Source organism: Mytilus galloprovincialis, chromosome 4, assembly GCF_965363235.1.
Source record: "Mytilus galloprovincialis chromosome 4, xbMytGall1.hap1.1, whole genome shotgun sequence".
Taxonomy (NCBI): domain Eukaryota; kingdom Metazoa; phylum Mollusca; class Bivalvia; order Mytilida; family Mytilidae; genus Mytilus; species Mytilus galloprovincialis.
The window spans coordinates 56,578,781-56,603,431 of NC_134841.1; the positions used below are offsets into that span (position 1 = coordinate 56,578,781).

Here is a 24,651-nt window from a genome sequence, read left to right on the forward strand (position 1 = left end):
AAAGGGCATGTTTTAATAAAGATATTAATCAAAAATTGTGTTTAATCCTTGAAATCACTGGTTATACAAGAACTACATCATTAGCCCATATAGAACTCTATCTTTCTACTTTTTAGGCTGAAAAACTTGTCAAGCAGCTTGTCACACAAGTTTTAAAATCATTGCTTGGCACAGTTAAGCTTTATATGCAGCATGTTTTGAAAGGTGTCCTGCTTCATTCTGTTTCTATGGTCTGACACACTTTACCAGTTTCACCTTTCTACCTCTGCTGTGCTTAATGGCAATACAGCACAAACGAGCTGATATAGCAACAGTGAAAATTTGTATTAAAAATAAAGAAAACAGAAAAAGATGACCAAGGCACCCTACCAACACTGCTACTAAGACCCTCTTTAACTTTTCCCATAACTCAAAATACCTAAACATATATATTCTTAAGCAAGAAGTATGTAGACATATTTTAGAATATGTTAAGTGGGTTATTCAATGCTAGGAAAAAATCAAACTAAGTTATCTTTCTTCATTCAGTTTGCTCCTTCTTTGGAGGATTATAAACGTACTAGTACGTAGAAGATGTAAACATGATCAACAATATGGCGGCCGATTTTGTTATTTTCGTCTCAAAAATGAGGGCAGTCAATGACAAATACATCTGAATTTACTATTTATTTCATGGAGAACAAGTAAAACAATGTCTTCCACGAGTAGTTTGTGGTTTTCAACTTTCTGTCATTACGTTTTCTCCATGAAACTACGGTAAACATTGCAAATTATGCCCAAATTGTCGTATGCACATTTCTTCAAAGATAATTGCTGATTGACTGATTGTATTTGAATGAATTAATATTGATGATCATTAATGACCCATCCGATAAACGGATTACTTATAACAACAGATTATGACACTAGCTGTAACCGTTGATTAGCTTGGGGTCGTAAACAAAGTCATAAACTTTTCGCCAGGTAAAATTTAGTAATTAGCGGATCATATCAATACGAACAAAATATATGAATAATATACAATCGATCTTCAAAAAAGGCAGGGCACCCTGGAAACTGTAAAAATGGCACAGGGCGGCACTCAGGAAAGGGCGGGCGCCGCACCCTCTGAAAACGGCCTAGCTGGAACACTGACTGCAAAACAAAGAGCCACAACTAAAAGTACTTTTACATTTAAATACATATATCTAAGAAACAATTCATAAGGTTTGAATATTTAACTGGTTTTACCATGGATTGGTCCTTCATTCTAAATAATGTATTTGACCTTGAGCAATAGGGAAGGGTAAAATAGCAGCATAAAGGGCACTAGTGGTGAAATCATTTTAAATTCAATCCACAATGAATTATTTTTTATTCTAATACTAGGACAAATAGAATACTAACATTTTGTAAATTTACCACTTTTTATAATAAAAACCTGGATAAAACAGTTATGTGTGGTGTTAGTACTTTATTTTTCTATTTAAAAAATTTAAGCGAAATAGTATCATGACCAATTTCCAACGGAGCTTGTTTATGTTATCCATGCCCACCGTCATTTTACACAAAATTTATGAAATTTTGGAAGCCTTTTCGAATAATTCTCTAGAAAATATTTCAATAGGTTTTAAAATTTATATTGTAAATTTCATACTGCCGTTATTCATAGATAAATAAAAAAATATATTGTACCCTTACATCCAATCACAGCGCTCCTAATTTGACTTCCTTCACCTGCCTTGGGTACACAAAAGGCCAACCTAATGCTGGGAAAATGTAATACTACCGTTTTCCCTATAGTAAGCTGTACATGTTTGACACCACAAAATAATAAACTACAGAACATCTTTTTTTAATGATGTGGATGAAAAGGTAGAAAATTAACATTCATACAGGAAATGCTAAAAAAACACCAATGAACTGAGTCTGAGGAGATCTGGAGCAACTTTACTGACTGAAGGACCTTGTGGCATCATTTAGAAAAAAATCTTGGAAGTTTTGGGAAATTTGATTTGAACATATGAATTTAGGCATTTATGTTATGTTTTTACATTTAAATAATTAATTAGTACTTTTTAAGTTATTGATAAACTTCTAAACCAAGGTTCTTCAAATGCTTTGAGAACACACATGCACTGGTGGTGAAATATGAATATATTGTATTCCGCTATATGGCAACGTTATGATATGTTTGGGCTGTTTCCATCTTACTCCCATGATCTACACCATTTATGAATGAGTTACTCAAGTTCAATTCGTGTTAATGACTTCATTGAACAATGACATAGGAATATAAGCCTTCTACTGTAGTAAATTGACTTACTTCATATAAGTCAACATCTAACCAAGGATCCTCTATAGTACTGACAACATTACGTAGTGTTGGAACATAAAACTGGCCATTGGTATCAGATAAATACAAGTTTACTTCCATTTCTTTATGATCAGCAGCTATAAATACTTGGTGTTCACTTGTGTCAACTATATGGAAATCCTGTAATTAATAAATACAGGTTTTATCTGGTAATTTGGTTAATCAATGAATTACACATACAATAAATACATGACATTGTCTTTTCAATATTAGCTTGCTCCTTAGGCTGCTATGAAAAAGACAAAGTATTAACCTATTTATCATATAATGCCAATGTATGAATGTATGAACACATCCAGGCTTATAACTGCATATGAGCTCCATAATCTTAGGTTCAAAACCACAGTTATTTCGTAGTGCATTTCTTTTAGACAATAAATGAAAATAAAATAAATCCAACCTGCGTTTTATCAATAATATTTTTACAGTGTGTTGTCCTACTTTTGAGACAAATCATATCAAAATTATAGAAAACTTCATCGACTTTAACTCAAAATATGAACAATTATATGTTAAGGGGGCCTTGAAATCTTTTAACAGCTTCCGAAGTGCTAACTTGTATAATTTGGAATGGGTATAAAAAAAGTTTGCAAGAAACACACTGCCCACACTAGAGACAACAAAAATCAAAGACGATAATTGTGTACTCGATCCTGTGACAACAGGCCAGAGAAAAATGGGTTATCAGTCAGTGTAACCTTGAACATTACTTGAAAAAGTAATTTCAGTCTATTATTACTAAGTCAGTTGTTTTCTAACCAGGACAGGCACTTATTCACAAGGAAAAGCAATAAAAGTTTACTGTAAAAAAAACTTACTGTTGGGTGTAAATTCATTGGAAAATATGCTTTTCTGAATGGACCTCTATTGTGTGAAACAAACATATCACTTGATCGTAATGTAGATTTCTAAAAAGAAAAAGATATAAATATGATATGCATTTTAAAAAATGGTAAATATAAGTTTTTTGTAAGCAGACAAATAAAATTTAATTTCATATTAAAAGTCAAACATATTACATGACAGATTAACAAAAATATTCTAGAAATATTCATTGTTTTCTGCCCTTTGGTCAGTATGCTGTCTCTTTGACACATTCCCCATTTCCATTCTAGATTAAAATCTCTTTGACACATTCCCAATTTCCATTCTGAATTTTATCTAAGTGTCTAATGAATAATATCTTTTAAAGATGTTTAAACAGATATATCAAATGTAAATGTCCATTGAGCAGAATTAAATATCTCATCTATAAAGCAGATGTGTATAGTTTAACACAGTTGGTTGACCTATGTTATAAATTTATGACTTTTTATTTCACTTGGTGACAACACTGTTATTTTTTTCTGACCCTAAACATTTCCTTTATTGTCTAAAGTTTAGACAATAAAGGAAATGTTTAAAAGGATTACAAATCAAGTTTTGTTATTTCCAAAAACCTATCATCTTCAAGCAATGTACTTCTGAATTGTACATTTCCTTCCTGTTCAACACATGTTGTAAGCTGTGTTAAGGAAGTGTATTTCATTGTTACAAATTTTTTTGGTACTTTATCAGACAACCAGATGCCCAACAGGGCACAGCTTTATACGACCGCAGAGGTCGAACCCTGAACAGTTGGGGCAAGTATGGACACAACACTCAAGCTTGATACAGCTCTGAATTGGGATTGGGATTAAATAATTGACACAGCATAGATTTCTGACACAGAATGAATGTGGTCTAATGAACTAAAAAAATAAAATTTACCTATTATGGTCCAATATCCAAAATCTAAGTACATGGCCATGGCTTGATTCAGCATATCAAAGAATCCCAGGAATTCAATTTTTGATAAAATTAAGTTTAATTTTGGACCCTTTTGACCTCAATGTGGACCAATTTGATAACAGGGCCCGAAAACTTAAAATCTAAAATCAGAGTTAGATTCTGCATATTAAGGAACCCCTATACGATGATTTATGAGGAAATCAAACAAAGTTAAATTTGGACCGTTGTGACCTCAATGTTGAACAATTTGATAACAGGGCCCAAAAATCAAAAATCTAAATACATGGTTAGATTTAGCATATCAAAGAACCCCATATATTCAATTATTGTTGAAATCAAACAAAGTTTGTTTTTGGACCCCAATTTGGACAATCTTGAAAACTGGGCCCAATCAAAAATCTAAATACATGTTTAGATTTAGCATATCAATGAACCCCAAGAATTCATTTTGTTAAAATCAAACGTCTAGTTCAATTTTGGACCCTTTGGACCTCATGTGGACCAATTATAAAGGGGGACCAAATTCTAAAAACTTAATACACGGTTAATATTCAGCATATATAAGAACCCCAAGAGTTCAAGAATGGAAATTGGTCAAGAAATAAGCAGTTTATACAAAGTATTAGAAAAGTATTGTTTTTGGTCCCTAATTCCTACACAATTTGGGCCATAACCCCCAAAATCAATCCCAACTTTCCTTTTTGGGAATGGAACCTTGTGGTACAATTTCAGAAAGGTCCATACACTTGCACACAAGTTATTGTCTGGAAACTAGAAAATTGTACAATTTTGTTCACAAATTGGAATTTTGTGAACGTAGTTACACTTACCTGATTTCCTTACATTATGGATTATCTTTCCTGTATTTGGTCACATCTAGCTCAAAACGCTTGACTGATCAAGAATTCAAACCTCTCGGTGAATCAGTCCAAGCGTGAGAACCCCTTCAGTATTCTCCGGCGAAATCCAAACAGATTGCCAAAAGAATTACTAATGGGGAGGAGGTGGGTAGTATATCAGGTAAGTGTAACTACGTTCACAAAATTCCAATTTGTGAACAAAATTGTACAATTTTTATATTACTTGTTACACTTACCTGATATCCTTACATTATGGATATCATTAGATTCCAAAGCAGTACCAACTCAAGCGGTGGACTGTAATTCGTTTGTTCAAATAATGTACACTATAATACACTATATACAAAGTCTAAAGTGTTGTTGTTATAAGACTCTCTACATTTTATGTTTTTATCATAACGACCCTGCATACCCTCGAGTATCCACTTTATGGACTCTACCGTACTACAGACTCACCAGGCGTTGGTTCACTTTCGTTTGTAAAAGTTTAAAAATGTTTGACTGTAAAAACATTAAATAGATGTCTTTTTCATCTCACACACAAAGGTTTAAAAACTTGCATCGCATCTCGTCGGATATGAATAGTTCCAACACTGTACAAACTATATTACAAGTTAAAAACTGTACACATTTTTCTTCTTTTTAATTAGGTCTTTCCACTTTTCCGTGGAAAGATCTATTGGTTTTCTTCTGATTATTAGGTCTTTCAACCTTTCAGGTGAAAGACCTATTGAATTTGTTCTGATTATTATTATTATTATTATTAGGTCTTTCAACCTTTCAGGTGAAAAACCTATTGAATTTGTTCTGATTATTATTATTATTATTATCATTAGGTCTTTCCACTTTTCCGTGGAAAGACCTATTGGATTTCTTCTTCTGATTATTATTTTTTTTTTTTCCTTCGCTGTTTTTTGTTTCGCAAGATGTCGCTTAGATTTTTGGAATATGATATCGAACAGTTTATACGCTTTTGAAACCAACTCTGCTTAACCAAATACTTTCCAAAATAAGAGTTATCTCCCCGAACACTGTTTTTCTTGTTATCTCTAAGGCTTCGTAACCGTAAAAGAAACCGACAAATTTATTTTTCCAAATTGCTCGTTACATCCTCAGGATGTTCCGTTTTATTTTGACCGAAGCCGTATATAGATTCGATCAGTGTTCTCCCCAGAAATTTTGGATAGCATCACATTTGGCGTAAAAAAATAAATTGTATTTTTTTTTAATGTAATTTATCGTGTCGTGGCAACGCTTTATTTCCTTTATGTTATATACATTATTGTTTATTACAAAATGTATTATAATGTTTGTATGCTATAGGCCCTTATTTGGTAAATAAAATATTCTATTCCACCCTATTCATTGTTTTTATATTGTTGAATTCATAACTGAGAATACAATTAAACTATAACCATGATAACAGTATTTTCAGTTTATGTTTTCTATATTCATTTATAGTTCCAGAATTATTTTTTCCTCTTAGTCTAAATAAAAATATATGTGTGGTTCCAGTTACCCTACCTATACCTAGCTAAATGAATGAATGGTTTATTATAGTGCAACCTGTATAGATACAATTGCACTAAATATGTAGGAAAAAACATGGGTTCTTAATAAAAAATTTGAATAGAAAAAATTCTTTATCATGTTTTTGAAACATATTGGTTCATGGTCCCAGTTGTTTCTTTTTACAAAATGATATATTTTTAACAAAGTTATATACAAGTAGTCTATTCTTATTATTAATGCTTACTTTTCTCTTTATGTGTCATTGTTTTCTGTCTACTGTGCCATTTGTGCATATGTAGTTATTATTGTAAAATGCGGATTTTTGTCATATCTGGTCCGGTTCCGATCAGTAGTTTACACTAAAATATTAAATGGTCGCCGAAAGCAATGAAAAATACGAAAATAAAACAATGTTTGACAAGAGATTGGGAATGAATGTGGCGTTTTTAATGCATTAAATGGATGAAACATATACACAAGCCAATTTTGATCACTTTCTAACGAAAGTACAAAACTTATTTAGCCCAAAATAAAAGTTTTCACTCTCGATTTACAGAAAGTAATAGGAAGAGAAAGAAAGTAATACTAATATATTAAAAGTTGTAAAAAGATAAGACTCAACCTCATTTTAAAAGAGAAAATTGTTTGTTTCTTTGAAATTTCATTTAGCAAACATAATTTCGATTTTTTTTTATGATTTTCTGATTACGTTTTCTCCTTGTCGAAATTTGCTGATTGCAAACCACGTGGTATTAATCATGTCAAAGTGACAGCTTGGGGTATTCGTATCCAAACAGTTATCACCCAAAGGGCAATTAACACCTATTTAACCACTCTAAATTGCCTCTATTGTCCGACTTGAAGGATTACAATTAAAAGTGATATATTTTTTTATGATCATAAGTGGTAATTAGATGAAAGTTCAAAATTTAGGAACGAGAAAAATAACATCCTGAAAATAATTATAGCATCGCGGTAATTATTATAGCGTCACGGGAAGAAATATAGTGTCGCGGTACCGCGACGCTAAAACGGCCTGGGTAGAACACTGTTCCATATGAGAGTTATCCCCCTTTTATGTTTGATATAAGAATATGCATTTCTAACTGGTAACCCATAAGTTATATACTAGGGTCTTTTGATTTGAGATTCTTGCTCCAAAAAAATGAAAATAATGTCAAGGTCAAAGGTCAAGGTCATATTATACATTTTGATTTTGGCTTATTTTCACTTGTTTTCAAAAGCCGTATAACTTATCGACAAATTATTTTTACTAAATTGTTAGTTGCGACATGTCGTAACACGTAAATTTTAGTTGAAAGAGTACATAGACATTTGATGCCAGTTTTGCCCCCTTTTATATCTAATATTAGTTGTAAGGTAATACAACTCATTAATAATATAGTAGAGGCCTAGAGTCTTTTGATTTGAGGTCCTTGGTTGATGACCTCGAAATTGAGCTCAAGGTCATAGGTAAATGTAACGTTCTAGATTTTGACCTTTGCTTTTACCTCATATGTATGTAATGATCAAGACATGGGACTTTTTAAAGTAGGTTGCAAGCAATGTGATCTAGAAAAAGACAACCGGAAGTGACCTTTTGTAAACCGGAAGTAGCTATATTTTGTACTTAATTAATGAAAAAGTATATAGAACCATATATTTTTGGAATCAGTGACAAGTAAACAATAAAAAATTACCGGAAGTAACATATTTTAAACCGGAAGTAAAAAATGATCTCCCTTCTTAATATCTTTTTGTATAGAAACCATAATATTTTTTGAATAAGTGTTCAATAAGCTGTCATTTGACGCTAAAATTGACATTTAAAACCAAATTTTAATATTTTCACATAAAAAAAGGTCTTAACTGGTGGAAAGACCATCAATGGTTCTCTGAACAATTGGTTTTTAATTTTATGTATTTTTCTTCTTTTTTTTTTTTTTTTTTTTTTTTTCTTCTTTTTTTTTTTTTTTTTTTTTTTTCTTTTTCTTTTTTTTTTTTTTTTTTACTTCGATAAAACATGAGGGTCTATGTGACGTAAGTAAAATTTGGTGAATGTGGATTCCCTGCTCCAATCAGAAGCTTCCATGATGTTCTTCATTGATGCACCTTTTTAAAGAGCCCAAGAAGGACCAATAGCTCTTGTCGAATGAGCTTTAACAGATTTCTTTTTGTCGTTATATGCCATCTGAATGGTACTCACAATCCATGATGAAATTGTTTGACTTGAAATTGGCTTATGTGGATTGCTAATTGCTAAAAACAATTTACTATCTTGTCTGTTCTCACCACGAAAATTGTCAGTGCTCTTTAGATAGTAAGTTAATGCCCTTTTAGGGTCAAGAAGCTTTTCTGCATCAAAGGCAGGTACAAAAATCTTAGCCCCAAAATGTCCAGGACGGTCTTGTTTTGACAATCCTTCTCCAATAAAATATACTCCTCTGTTATGTACAGAAATATTTCCATCTCCCAAATGTAAGGCCTGTAAATCACTGCAACGCCTGAAAGTAGTGATAGCAATTAAAAATACAGTTTTCCAAATGATAAACTTGAGTTCAGCCTTTTTCATTGGTTCAAAAGGCTTTTTCTTTAACATTTCAAGTATTTTATCTAAATTCCATTCAGGAAGTGGTTTGATCCTTGGAGGTCTTAAATTGAAAACACCCTTCAATAAACGAATAATGTATGGGTGTTGACCTACTGGTATTTTTTCGACTGGTGGTAAAACACTTGATAACATAGATCTGTAGCCCCCTATTGTACTATACTGGAGACCACTGGTATACAGACTTGTAAGAAAATCTGCAATTTCTGTTAAAGAGGCAGAATAAGGATCAATTTCCCTTTCACTACACCAGCCACAGAATTTTTTGAACTTACTAGAATAGTCTTTTTGAGTTCCTGTTCTCCAAGAAGCTGACATGTCTTTTTGAGTTCCTGTTCTCCAAGAAGCTGACATGAGTTGTCTAGTTTCTTTAGAAAAGCCTCTCTTTTTGAAAATTCTGTTGATAGAGGCCATGCAACCAGACTGAATATTTCTGGGCTTGGATGGTATATTTTTGTTCTTGGCTGATGTAGTAGATTTTTTTGAACTGGTATTTTTATGGGATAATCTGATATCATTTTTAGCAGTTCTGGGTACCAGTGTCTCCTTGGCCAATGAGGAGCTACTAGAATTATCTGGCAATTGTATCGATTCATGTGTTGAAGCACTTTCCGTACTAGAAAGATCGGAGGAAATGCATACCCGACAACATTGTCCCATGGTATGGACAGAGCACCTATTGCATATGCTTCCGGGTGTGGAAACCATGAACAAAATATTTTCACTTTGCGATTTTCCGCTAACGCAAACAAATCTATCATTGGTCTGCCTAACCTGACAAAAATTTGTTGAGCTACAGTCTCCTGAAGAGACCACTCTGTGTGTCTTATTTTTGTCCGTGATAGAAGATCTGCTAACACATTCGCTTTGCCTGCTATATGTGCTGCTTTTATCTGAATTTTGTGTTCTATTAGGAGTTTCTTGTTTTTTGACAAAGCTGAATTGATTTGGTGCCCCCTGTTTGTTTATGTATTGTACAACAGTCGAGTTGTCGCATCGCAGAAGTACATTTTCCCTTTCAACTGAGGAAGAAAATGTTGTATTGTTTTCAGTACAGCTTCTAACTCTAGACAATAGATATGTTGAGTTTTCTGTATTTCTGACCAAGTCCCTTGGACTATCTGGGAATCCATGTGACCACCCCAACCGTTCGATGTAGAAGCATCTGTTGTTATGGTCACATGAGTTTCCCAGTGTTGTAAAGATCTGCCCTTTGTAATGTTGGCTGTATCTGACCACCAAATCAGATGAGATTTTAGATATTGTGTAATTGGAACATTCAGTTCCAGATTTTGAGAAGTGGGGCGCCAATGACTCAGCAAATAAATTTGAATTGGTCTCATATGAAGTCTTGCATAGGGAATCATCTCTATGCAAGAAGCCATAATTCCGAGTAGATGTAAAAATTCTCTGGCTGTTGCATGTTTTTTCAATTTCATTTCTTTGACTGTTTTTTTGTAATTTCAACACTCTTTCTTGTGTTGGCATTACTATTCCTAAATCCAGATGGAATAATGCACCTATATATGTTATTTTCTGTGTTGGAGTTAAAGAGGATTTTTTTAGATTTATTATGAAACCCAACTTTACCAGAAGATTCAACACTATCTCTCGATCCTGGACTAACATGAGAGATGATTGATTTACTAGAAACCAGTCGTCCAGGTATACTACCAGTCTGATGCCTTGTGCTCGTAAATGTGCAGCTACTACCGATACTACTTTGGTAAAAACTCGAGGAGCTGTTGTTGGACCAAACGGTAGAGCTGAAAATTGTAAGCAAGGGCTGTTTTTTACACAAAACTTCAGATACTGTCTGTGTTTTTGAAATACAGGGATATGCATATATGCGTCCTTTAGATCGAGAGATATTGCCCAATCCCCTTGTTTTACTACATTCAAGAGTGTTGATAGAGAGTCCATTTTGAAGTGTTGTTTTTGGAGATACCTGTTGAGGGGCTTTAAATTTATTACGGGTCTCATGTCCCCTGTTTTTTTTCGGAACTAGGAAAAATGAGCTGTAGAAACCGTTTAGAATGTCCGCTTGCGGAACATATTCTACAGCGCTTTTTTCCATAAGTTCTTTTACTTCTAAATGTAAAATTTCTAAATCTTTTGCAGGAACAGAAGTTATTTTTACTTCTGTTTTTGGAGGAAACTGTTGAAATTCCAGTTTGTAGCCCTGTTTTATATTTGATAAAACCCACTGATCGTTTGTTATTTTTGTCCATTCCTTTAGAAATAGGCTTAAACGACCCCCTACAGGTATCTCTGGAAGCAACATTTTCACATGAAAGTTGCTTACCTTGTTCTGATAGTCATTTCTTTTGTTGCCCTTTTGCATGAAATGAGTTGTTAAAACGACAAAAATTGTTTGTTGTACCAGAACTCTTGTCGTCTTTATCTGGTCTTGTTACTGTACTAGTTCTTTGCACTGTACGCTGTGTACCAGATTTTGCCCCTGTTAATGTAGAACCTTGTGCATTGTCAAATTTTGGTTTCTTAGACCAATCATTAGAAAATTGATTGCCTGTAGCTTTCCTTTTCACTGAAAAAGTTTTATTCACGTGTAATTCAGGCAGTAACTCTTTTAATTGTTTATTTTTGTCAACCCTGTCTTTAAGAGTTTGTTCCATATTGTCACCAATGACACCTGACTTTGTCAAAGGTAACGACACAAGTGGATGCTTAAGCTCTTTAATATCATTAAGACCTGTGTCCTCTAAAGTAGCTTTTCTACGAATTAAGTGGTGAAATGCACCGGCCCGTGCCACTTGGTCCAAAGATTTTGTAGACATTGCAAATATGTCTCTTACTAGTTGGGCCACACCAATTTAATTTCTTGTTCTACGGATTTTTGGACTCCAAAATTTGGGGCGAGCGAGCGATTTGAAAATTTTAATAAAAAAATATTTAATTTGCAAATTTTTTAGGCGAAGCTTGAAAAGTAAAGGCGAGCGATTATAATTTTTTTTTATAAACATAAAATAGTAGGTTTTGACAATATTAAAGTTTGATTTATCACTTGTACTTTGACATTTCTTTAATTTCTGAAGTATTTTTCCCTGTTCACCAAGAAATAATTAAATCTGGTCTATGTATGTGTTCCTGACAATGAGACAATTCTCCATCCAAGTCATAATCAGTTTGGGGACAACCCCTTAATGTTATAAATATCCCTTTTACATGTTTTATGAGGGATCAATATAAATTATAATATATTTGTTTGTACAAAAGGGCTCATATTTTCTCAAAGAACTATATATCTATCTGGTATTAAATGGTCAAAACATGTCCAAGAATTTTGTAATATTCCTGGACTTTAACCATGTTAACACATTTACTTTAACAGTTTAATATTATTCAAAATAAGTGGATCTCTCTTTTAGAAAAAGTTGCTTAAAATATGATGTAACTCTCCTCTTTTTGAGTACAAAATTTTAAGTTTTCAAAGGTTTTGTATAGAAGAACTATACAAATCCTTGGTTTTTCTATTTTCTTTTCTACATCAGTAAAATGACCCCTTGTCTGAGGAAGGGTTGTTCTCAACCTGATAATAACAAACACAGGTCAAAGTACGGCCTTTTACACATGGCTTTGATACAGACCAAACAGCAGGCTATAAAGGACCCCAAAATTATTAGCGTACACAATTCGAACAGGAAAACCAACGATCTAAATTATATATCATGTATATCCAAATGGGAAAATACCAATCAACAAACGATAACTGCTGAACGACAGGCCCTCAATCAATCAGGACAGGTGCATAAACATGCAGCGGCTATGGATAGTTTTGTTTCGCCAGCATACAATATAATTGCAGTTGAAGGCAAATCCTTCAGAAGTTCTTTGTACTTTATTCTAACAACGAACATTTTTTGATAAGGAATATAAGTAAGGGGGAAAGTAACCAATTTTTTGTTCTTTACAGGTATTTCCACTGTTATAAATTTATATCGGAGCACTCCCGCTTTGGATAAATAGGTTTCATGCTGAAACAAATACTCTCACAGATATTTTTAAAAAGTGTGGTGGGGTGCTTTTATGTTTAAAATCGTTATATACAGGTTAGACTGTGATTTTAAAAACAAATGTTGATATCTTTTTATATTTACAAAAAAAAAACGGTACGGGAAATGGACATGATTACATTTCCGGATGCGGGAAGCGGGAATATAAAAATTTTTTTTAAAAAGGTGCGGGCGGGTCCGTCGAACAAGGAAATCAAATTGGTGTGGCCTTGGATAGATTTATCCAAATTAACTTCATTTTCTGACAAAGTATTTAACAAATTGCCCAAAGCTGGTTGTGTGTATGCTGTAGTAATTATCCCCATGCGTGCAGCTACCTGTTGCCTTGATATGCCAACTTTTCAAGGGATTTTAAACAAGGATTGTATAAATTGCTTTTCTGGCTTACTGCATAAGCTTTAGCACCATGTTTTTTCACTAATAAATCAGGTACCATATTATCTAGACTAGGTACTTCTAAAATGTCACTAGTTTTCTCGTGAACAGGAAAACTGTGTCTATACTCATCATTATAGGCTGTCAACCTTTCTGGATTTTTACACCTCCAAGAACCAGATAAAATATCAATTTGACTATTGTCAAGAATAAGACCTCCAGAGCTTGTTTCCTTAAAAAATGTCTTAACATCATCCCCAAATAAAGATTTTAAGTGATCATTATTGTTCTCATCTGAATCACTTTCATTACCCTTCACATATTTACTAAATCTTGATGAAGATTTTTGAGGATTTTCAGTTTCACTTTTTAAAGAAGACTCATCTTCTGATAGTAAACCTATGTCATGTCTTTCTCTATGACCTGGTGCCAAAGATACAACATCATCATTTTCCCTTTCACGAACTGAATCTGTTGGAAAATGTTCATGGTTAGAATCCTCAACAAGTCTGTGCGCTCCTGAAGAGCCACTATCTTGTTCAGATTGATTCTGACAAGGTCTCTGCTCACCTGATGTGACAGTATCCTTGTTTATATTTATACCATCGTTTGAACTAAATAAATCAAAAAATTTATCAAACCTGGTTTCTATCTGTGTGAAACGGCTGAAACGGCTTTCCCATTTCTTATTCAGTTCCTTGACCTCATCCTTTTTCTTGGACCTACAGGAACTGGTCTTTCTCGAGGCTTTGGGCTCCGCCATTTTATCCCGAGTATCACCTGCCAATGACGACTTTGGACTGCTGGCAGTAGAAAATACCTCGTCTTCACTGAGCGTGTGGTGAACGGTAGCTTCCGTCATCCTTGCACGCATACAAAAACTTAAATTGCAAAAATTATGTCAAAGACACGTTAATTCTGACGAATAAAGAAACGTGACCGCTTTGGATTTCGCCGGAAAGAATACTGAAGGGGTTCTCACGCTTGGACTGCTTCACAGAGAGGTTTGAATTCTTGATCAGTCAAGCGTTTTGAGCGAGATGTGACCAAATACCGGAAAGATAATCCATAATGTAAGGATATCAGGTAAGTGTAACAAGTAATATTAAAAATACTTATTTTGACCCCTTTTGGGACCCTTGTTCCTAAACTGTTGGAACCCACCACGTATCATCGTACAGAGGATGTAGGTACTAACCAAGCGGGCATGATCGATTTTGAACTGACACGGTAACAAAAATCTTTGTTTTGTTTTATCAACATTCAGTGCACATTTCTCAACATCTGAAATTCCTGCTCCAAAATAATTTTCGCATAGCATTTTCCTATTTATAAGACAACTTTGATATTCTAATAAAAACAATTAACTTGTAAATGCGCAAATAGTTGTGAATGTCAACACCAACTTTCAATTTCGATACAATTGTCGAGACATTTACATGTTTTATCTGAAAGAAAGCGAATACAGGGTAAAAGTAATAGTTACCAATCATAAACCTACCTGTAATTACTCATTCCTTGAAATTTCTTGGGTAATAAACGAGTATGAAAATTTAGTTTTTGTGTAGGGTGTACAGCAACTTAACTATGCACCGTACAGAAGGCTTTATGTGGTCAGCTAAACAACATACACAACGTTTCATTTCGGAATAAAATATCGAAAAAAAACATATGCATGAAAGATTTCACTGCCAATTATTGAAACAGCTATACTGTTTACACACACACAGCAGCCTTCTATCAGAAAAAGAGTTGCAATGAAAATAGGATTATATCGGATGAGACGAGTGCCAACTTCTTTGACAGGTGTTTTCACATATTTTTAGTAATCGTTCTTGTTTTGGGAATATAATGAGACATCTCTTATCATTAACCTACGACCAAATCATTTCTTAAAACAACAATTATGTTTAGATCAAAGTACACATTGATATTATGTGAACAAAACAAAGATTTTCGTTACCGAGGAAGATTAAAATCGATCACACCCGCTTGGGTAGTACCTATATCCGCTGTACTGATGATACACGGTGGAACCATAACCCCAAAAATCAATCCAAACCTTCCTTCGATGGTTTCAAACCTTGTGTTTAAATTTCATAGAGATTCATTCATTTTAACTAAAGTTATTGTCCGGAAACAAAGCAGACGACGACAACATGATAGCATTATATGATGCAAAAAATTGTTGCGGTCATATAAAATGCATGGCAAAGCCTGGATCAGTTATATTTTAGACAAACATTTATAAATAAATGGAGAATGTGTTCTTGGGAAACAGATGATGTCCCTAGGTGAGGCATACAAATCCAGCCATTTTTCTATTTTTAAAGGGACCTAATTCTAGAACAGTAAAAGTGACACCGACCGATTGCAAGCATGATCTGTGTTTTTGTTTTATAATAATCATTGTGTGTAAGTTTCATAGAATTTGGTTGGGCCACTTTAATAAGAAATTAGAAACAAAATTCAGCATTTACCGTTTGAAAAGGTCATAACTATATATATATATGTATATTTATCGCTATTATCTGTATTTTCCTTTGATCTTTTTTGTGATAATTTTCATATCACTTTTGCGCTTAGTACAAAAAAGTTTATATTTTTATGACATTGACCTAATATTTTTTTAATTATTTTAAATTAATACATTGATAGCTTTTTAAATCGAATCACTTTTTTTTCTCTGATTGTAGAGAAAGTGTTCCATGATGAAATTGACATTATAAGAAATATAGCTATGTTACTATATTTAGGTAATAAACACAGCTATAGTTGCAGTATAAAAAGATGATTTCTCGTAAGACGGTTAAATATTTTACAGTGAATTTGATAATGAATTAATTCAAAGTTAATAAAATCAAATCATGTTTCTAAAAAATAAAAAAAGTCAGTTCTACATAAATCTACTACTAATGATCGTCGGTCTGTCTGCATTTCTTTGGCATACGTACATGTATATTTCCTAGTGTGCTTTGAAAAAACACCCCTATGCTCAGTCATAGATACTACGTTAAAATCATAGAAAACTTTAAATATCAGGAAAATTTATGTACACAACAATTTGGAAATTTTCACTCCACGTTCCAAATATCAATTACTAGACATTTAGTAAAATTGAAACTACTGAAACTGAAAAAAACAATAAGTCATAACTCAAAATCATTAATCAAACATCCAATTTACCACCTAACTTGACTTTAAAACGATGAAAATGATGTTCGCCATAATTTGAACACTCCGGATGATCAGTTGAAACAACTTTTTTCAAATGAATGAACAAGCTGTGTGATTACATATATATATATCAAATCAGCCTGCGCCAACAAAAAGTACCAAAAAAGAAAATGCATCATCATTGCATAGAAATATTTTTTGTTGGAATTTATATTAATTAATATTCGAAAATACACATAATAGCGATAAATAGATTATTAATGTTTTTTTAAACTCGATGCATCTTCTCATTCTCATCTCATCCCTTCGATGAGATGAGAATGAGAAAATGCATCTAGTTTAAAAACATAAATAATCTATAAAGATAGAACCATGTTCTGGGTTTTGTGGTAATAAGCATTCTCATCTCATCCCTTCGATGAGATGAGAATGAGAAAATGCATCTAGTTTAAAAACATAAATAATCTATAAAGATAGAACCATGTTCTGGGTTTTGTGGTAATAAGCATTGTATAAGGTTTGTAATACTTGGTTGAGGCAAACTGAATTTAGAGAATGGAAACCAATTTCAGTATGAACGTATGGAGGGACAAGGGCAACACTTACTGCCCCCCTCTGCTGCGGCTTGGGCATAAAAATATTAGACTGGTCCATTAAGCATGTTTGATTAACTAACCATGAGACCGTAGAATGTGAAATTCTAGCATAACGATTAAGGGCATACGATACAGTTTTAAACCTGTATTTACAAGTTGATGAAAATTTGCATATTGGCTATTTTTTTACCTGATTAAATCAAACATGTAATAAAAAATATACCTTCATGCCCTACGTTTTGAGTAAAACGAGGTCGAAATTTTGTATATTTACTCAAAATTCAGATTTGTAGCCGTATTTTCATTTTCGAAAGAAAGACATAACTTTTTTGTTTTAAAAGATAAACACAAATTGTTTTTGTTAAATAATCGGTTATTTCTGTATTTTATAAGTATCATTAAACATCATGCAATTTTTATTCAGAAATAACTCATATATATCAAATGTTCATGAATAGGGGAAAAAAACGTAATTTTTTGCTGCATGTTTATCAAAATTAAAAAAATTACGCTATTTACAGTTTTATAAAATTTTGGTCACATAATCTCCTTGCAAAATGAAACAAATTGCCGTTTTTAAAAATAGGGGTCTATGCACTCGTTTTCAAATTAAATCAGTTTGAATGATAAAAATCAGTCGAAAAATGCATCTTTTCCCGATATGTCATAGTTTGACGTCGCGAAAATAACATTTTACGTTAGCAACGTCATTACCTCCCCTGTAACTGTATCGTATGCCCTTAAATAATAGCTTCAACTTACCTGTACAAATACATACTCATTTCTGACAATCATAGAGAATGGATCAATTTCACCAATATCTTTGTCTGGAGTAACATCTTGACAATCTGGAGCAACACAGGCTAAATATTTACTGGGTCCTAACACTGCAATGAAAGAATAAAAGCAATTCTAAAGATCTTATTCAATTGTTATAAAATATTACTTTTTATATGCTGAAGATTCAAAACACATTTTAAGTGCCTCAAAATTATTTAAAATGTGAATCAATGTCTCAAATAGTCCTTTTGCACAAAATGTTTCTTAAATCAAAGGATCATCTTTAATGAAAATATGAATATATGAAAACATGTAATCTCAAACTTAGGGGTGGGGTGGGGGTGGAGGGGAATCTTCAAAACAACACAATAGGTGCACCACTTCAATGTGTTAAAACTTTTTGTGAATATCCAAAGTTCTAAGTTGCATTCTGCAAACAACATCAGAACATTGGTCTGGTCTTAAATAGATTGGAACAAAAATTATTAAAAAGTTTCATGATTGAAATGTCAGTTTTCACTCAAATTTATTATAAAGTGATTTATATAAATTGCCACTCACTGTGTAAATCTTGGATTTCCATATGAACAGTTAAGTTCTTTTGGTCTACATTTTCTACAGCCCTGTAACATAATATTTAATACTTATGTATAACTAACTGTTACTACAATAATGTAAAATATGTTCCCTATTCATGCTATTGGAATTTCTACATAATATAATATAATGTTATAACAGAAACAAAGAAGCATTAACTGCCTTATTTTTGTATTTGTAATTTGCTCTGTTTAGAAAATACCCTAAAATTTAATATAATACTTTAAAGGGAAACTTCGCAAAAAAATCAAAAATTGATATTATGTTCATTCTGTATAAAAATGCTCAAATTCATAGATATTAAAGTTTTATTCCGCTAGATAAGCAATCACCATCGATTTTAAATTTAGAGGATCAATTCTCTGCGATCCGCCATTTTGTCTTCTTTCCCGATTAATAAAAACGATATGTCTATAAACCACAAAGAAACAAAACTACAGTAACCGATGTAGTCGTAATTGCGTGTCGATATCTTGTCAATCGTACGGTTGTTTTATCCGACTAACTAACTTGATACGAAAAATATTCTTACTTTTTTTAAATTACCATGGTCTGTTGTTTTTAAACTGTTGATATTGGAATTAGGTGAAAAGTCAAAGTTGAAATCATAAATAAGTGTTCCGTGAAAATTGTTTTCGAAAATCTAATTTGTTCATAATTCTTTAAAGTAATAAACAAATATATTTTGATCTTCCCTCATCTGATCACCAGCATGGCTAAAGGTTTTACTTCCAAAGGTATTGTGAGGGGTGTGAGGTGACACGTCCAGGTATTCAAGCGGATTTCCTGTCGGGCTTGCAAGTTCATGCATCGTTTCACTTCTGCAGGTATTGATCAGTGTACACGGCTGATAACTTATAACTTATAACTTTCCATTTTGAACTATCAGATGAATAATATACAACTCTGTCTTACTTGTCATTACTAAACTCATACGCTTGTTTATAAATAACATTTCTGGTGTAAAGAATATAATTCATAAACATATAAATAATACCCAAAAAATAAGATTTGATGAAATTAAAATCTATTTAAATATTTTTTCCAAGGGTGAATTTGGGAAAATGTAATATATAGTCATTGTCAATAGTGAAGGACAGATTGGAACAGACCAGAAATATTGATTTAAAAAAATGTACGCACTTGCAGACGATTCGTTTATACGACTGGATAGAAAGTTACGGAACTATAGCGCAATTTAAAATATATACATGTATACATTGAACATAAGAAAAAAACATATATTTTGAATAAATAGGGGTAAAAGTGTTGTAAATAGACTAGTCCACGTATGCCAACAGTATGTAATCATCGAATGTCGATAGACTATTGTATACCAGAAGAAGAAGAGAACCAATTTGATTTAAATACAGGTCGATGTATAACTTTTGCTTTGGTTCATTGAAGCTGTGGACCTAGTAAAATCACAGATTTATATTTCAATAAGATTGTTCTCGAACAAAGAAAGTAATTCGTCATCACAATTGTTATATATGCCACTGGACGAACATTAATTATCCCCAGGGAATGTGAATATTTTGCTGGAAAACTTTTGAGTATCAAAGTTTCAAATTAATTTCGGGATTTATTTTCTTTCTTGGTATTCAATAACAGAAAAAAGAATAAATTACTTGTTCGCTAAATAGGGGTATTCTTGTCAGATAAAAGACTTTTAGTTATATTTAAAAAATAGGGAAATATGACATTAAATTGGTTCTGTCTTTTTTTTAAACATCGTTAAAAAGATGTGTGTCTAAGGTGAACGCCACAAGAACCCTGTAATACTAGTACGAGAGTATAGCATGTAAACATTCCTTCTCAATAATATGGTTGTATTGGAAATCTTTTCATACAGATTGACAACTCATTGTCCGATATGCATGTAATATTTGCCACATGACGCCCATAGTTCTTTCTACCATTATTTTATTCTGTGATATTGCTGTAAACATCGATGGTTCACACCCAAACAAAATGGGAGTAATGGACCTTCAGAGCTTCTCCGTGTTATACACTTGTGAAATATATAGACGAAATTTCTGTATTGAAATGAATCTACATCTCACAAACAGGATTTTCAAATAACGATTGTGAGTAATCACCTTACAAACCAATATAAACGTATGGCAAGATATAACCATGAAGGAATTTAGTTTTTGTCAGACGCAAGAACTCATCACTATATATATCATAAACGTATACGTATATATATGCATACAGTTTCAAATATTAAGAACAAGCGGTCGATGTCGATAGTCTGTAAAATTCTAACTGTTCAGAGTTAGACATGTCACTTGTTCATTCTTGGAAGCCTTCATATTCCCCGTCTAACGATGGGAACTCTTTCTGATTGTGTTGACTATAAATGCTTGTATGGTAATTCTGTCGTTTATCTGTACAAGCGGTTGCATTTCCTCTCCTTTCCCAACAAACAAACGAACGAAACGCCACTAGTCTGATTTCTCTGGAGCTCATCCTCAATGGCTCTTATACGTCAGGAAACTTACATGTATACTAATAATGATTGTTTCAAGAACAACGATGTATGGACAAACTATTATAAATTCGTCAATATCAGTTATGCATGACTAAAATATAACTTTTATTACAACTACTGTATTACTTATTTGGATTAATGACGGCTATCATGTTCAACATTGCACAAATATTATCATAGAATTTTAAAAAAAATCCTCAAAAATCCTCAAAAGAAATAATGCCTTAGCTTAGATAATTGATATTCTTTTCACAAAAAGTTCGTGTAAATGATTGTCAAATGAATTTAATTATGTAAGAATAAAATGTTAAAAAGAAACTAAAAAAAAATCATGCATGTTGTATGTTGTATTTTTTTGTCAATTAAAAACTTTAAAATTGCAATAGTTTTATTAGCATTTAAACACAGCCAGATTTGAATACAAGTTAAGAAATTCCGGTAAAGTCAATGATATCAAACAGATGTACAATGGTATATCAAATTGGGTAATATTGCATTTAGTTTTTATAAAAGATTAAATTTAAACTACTATTTTTTGCTTCATATTTGAATCTTTACGCCAATTGCCGCTAAGAAAGTAATCAAAAATTGTTTCCTTTTATTTTTATACACTTTCGGAATTACGAATCTGAATTTTATTTTCAATTCATTTACACAATTTAATTATTGTATCTTTATTCTCATCGTGTATTAAATCTTAGTGTATTAACATCGTGACAGCATACTCTTTCTAATCCTTTCTGTTTATCCTTTCCAAATAACAACATTTATACCTGTGTACGCTTGAACTCACACCTGCGGCTAAATAGCTACAAGGTAAACGAATTGACCTCAAGCCGAGAAATATACAGTGACCTTTACAAAATGATATACACACTCTGCTCACACATTAGTTGCATTGAAATGATTAACAAAACAATAACGGTAAATAGAACTGAAATATTTTCAGTTCAATATCAGTAAAAATGTTCAATAAATATTTTATGAAAAAAATCTCAACAATAATTAATTAAATTTATTCAAAAACATTTACTAGAGATAATTTTATAGGAGTTTAATTCAATCAATACAAAACGGTATATGCATATTCATTTTCGTTCATTCTTATATTGTGTTTCATAACTTCGACCATTCGTCAGCTGTGCGCTTTTAATTACGTATATTGTCGATAAGCTATAAGAGTTAAACAGATTTTATTTTTTCCCAGAATTCAATAAATCGGGCTAATACGTCACGACCCACTCGAGAATTCAACCAAAAAAGTTACAAATACTTGATTTTCTCCGTTATTAGAAGGAATATAAATTTAAAACTTTGCAAATGTGTTTTTTATGTTAAGATGAACATAATTAGATGATAAGTAAAAAATCGCGGAATTTCCCTTTAATCCCAAAGCAAGTACAGCTTATAGGATATACATACAATGTTTGACAAATTAATTATAGTACACATTCAATCATAAAAATATGTTTCACAAAGAATTTTTGATCTAAATATCCTACCAATAAAATCTGTGCGATACTGCTTCATGTAACAATGTCCAGGTTTTTCCAAAATCACCACTTGAAAATAACTGGAAAAAAAATATTGTTGAACAGTTCAGGTAAGATGAAATGATGGCTGTTTTCCATCCAGAAGCAAATTAAATGCATATTCAGGACAAGATCATGTTAATTTGGTTTTACTCAGCCAGGATTAAACCCACAACTTCCTGCACTGTAGAATTTCAATCTACCACAAAACCATTTATGGCAGTTCAGTTCAGTTAACATCACTACAGAAATATGAGAGATATATTTGGAGATGGGATAGGGATGATGTAGAGCAATGGTTATGTTGTAATTATTTTCGCCAAAGTGTGATGGTTCTAACTGATATATGGCATGGGATAGCTAATTTAAAATCTACAGGCTATTGTTTCACAAAGATTCGTACGACTTACGTTTACGAATAAACTTACGTTAAGCGTAAGATTTTACCTACGAGTGTTTCACAAAGGTGATCGCAAACGTAACGTAGACTTACGATTGTAATGGAAAAGGGGTGCTCTCTTTGACAGCCGCGTTCATGTCTATAAAAAGAATAGTTCTTTCAAAACCAGGAAGAATATTCATACCATCGTATTTTGAAATAGTTATCAGTTTTTTTGTTAGTATAGTAATGAGATTTAGTGAGGTAAGCATGATAAGTGTCCAATCTAGTTTTAAGAAATTTTTTGCTTTGATTTTATTAGAAAATTGACTGGCGGAGGTTGTTTTTTTTCATGCACGGTCTGTTTCTGCTATTGTTGAAGAATGATGAAGTCATACAAAAAAGCCAGTTACATTCATTGGGACTTTTTTACTAGAAATTATAAGTGTTATTTATGAACAGGTATAAAGTGTGTTAAGCATTGTGAACGTTTCTTGTGCATGTCTAGGTTTTTTTTGTCAAGGAGAAACCCACTGGCAAACCAACAATCAATTATGGAAATGTAAAAAGTATATGCATATTTTTATTTCATATTTATAACGCTATGCGGTGCATTTGTTTCTGTATCATCCAGCAAATATAATAGTCATCAGGACATTAAACAAGAGGCTCTCAAGAGCCTGAATCGCTCACCTTAATTCTTTTGGTTAAATCTCTCATCAATGATTATTTTGGCTTTTCAATTTATTTAAATGTTTTTTGGATCGTCCTATTTTCTTCAAAAGCCAAAAAAAATAATCATTTTCTCCTATGTTCTATTTTAGCCATAGGAGCTATGTTTCTTGACATACAAGGAAATAAAATATAAAATTTATACTAGATACTCTGAAACTCATTTAGCCTAAGTTTGGCTGAAATTGATACAGCAGTTTCAAAGGAGAAGATTTTTTAAAGTAAGTCAACATGATGAACAAATTGTGAAAAAAGTCTTTAAAGGGCATTAACTCCTTAAGGGGTCAATTGACAATTTTGGTCAAATTGACTTAATTGAAGATCTTACTTTGCTGAACATTATTGCTGTTTACAGTTTATTTCTATCTATAATTATATTCAAGATAATAAACAAAAACAGCAAAATTTCCTTAAAATTATCAATTCAGGGGCAGCAACCCAACAACAGGTTGTCTGATTCATCTGAAAATTTCAGGGCAGATAGATCTTGACCTGATAAACAATATTACCCAACGTCAGATTTGCTCTAAATGCTTTGGTTTTTGAGTTATAAGCCAAAAACTGCATTTGACCCCTATGTTCTATTTTTAGCAATGGCGACCATGTTTGTTGATAGATCATAACTCCGGATACAATTTACAAACTAAATACCCTAAGGAACATTCAGTTAAAGTTTGGAAGTATTTGGCCCAGTAGTTTCAGAGGAGAAGATTTTTGTAAAAGATTACTAAGATTTATGAAAAATGGTTAAAAATTGACTATAAAGGGCAATAACTCCCAAAGGGGTCAACTGACCATTTCCATCATGTTGACTTATTTGTAAATCTTACTTTGCTGAACATTATT

General features: G+C 32.4%; 1 protein-coding gene across 2 annotated transcripts in view; it reads right to left on the reverse strand.

Annotated features, from left to right (window-relative positions):
- The window catches only part of LOC143072497 (VPS10 domain-containing receptor SorCS3-like), a 137,828-nt gene that overhangs the window by 80,730 nt on the left and 32,447 nt on the right, over nucleotides 1-24,651 (reverse strand). Inside the window, exons 5-9 of one of the 2 annotated variants that reach the window (XM_076247439.1) lie at nucleotides 22,665-22,735; nucleotides 18,630-18,691; nucleotides 18,051-18,175; nucleotides 3,175-3,264; nucleotides 2,306-2,476 (exon numbers count right to left, since the gene is read on the reverse strand). In XM_076247439.1, the coding sequence (XP_076103554.1) occupies nucleotides 2,306-2,476; nucleotides 3,175-3,264; nucleotides 18,051-18,175; nucleotides 18,630-18,691; nucleotides 22,665-22,735 (519 nt within the window). The remainder of the gene's footprint in view (nucleotides 1-2,305; nucleotides 2,477-3,174; nucleotides 3,265-18,050; nucleotides 18,176-18,629; nucleotides 18,692-22,664; nucleotides 22,736-24,651) is intronic. The other variant, XM_076247441.1, reaches the window with a different exon arrangement.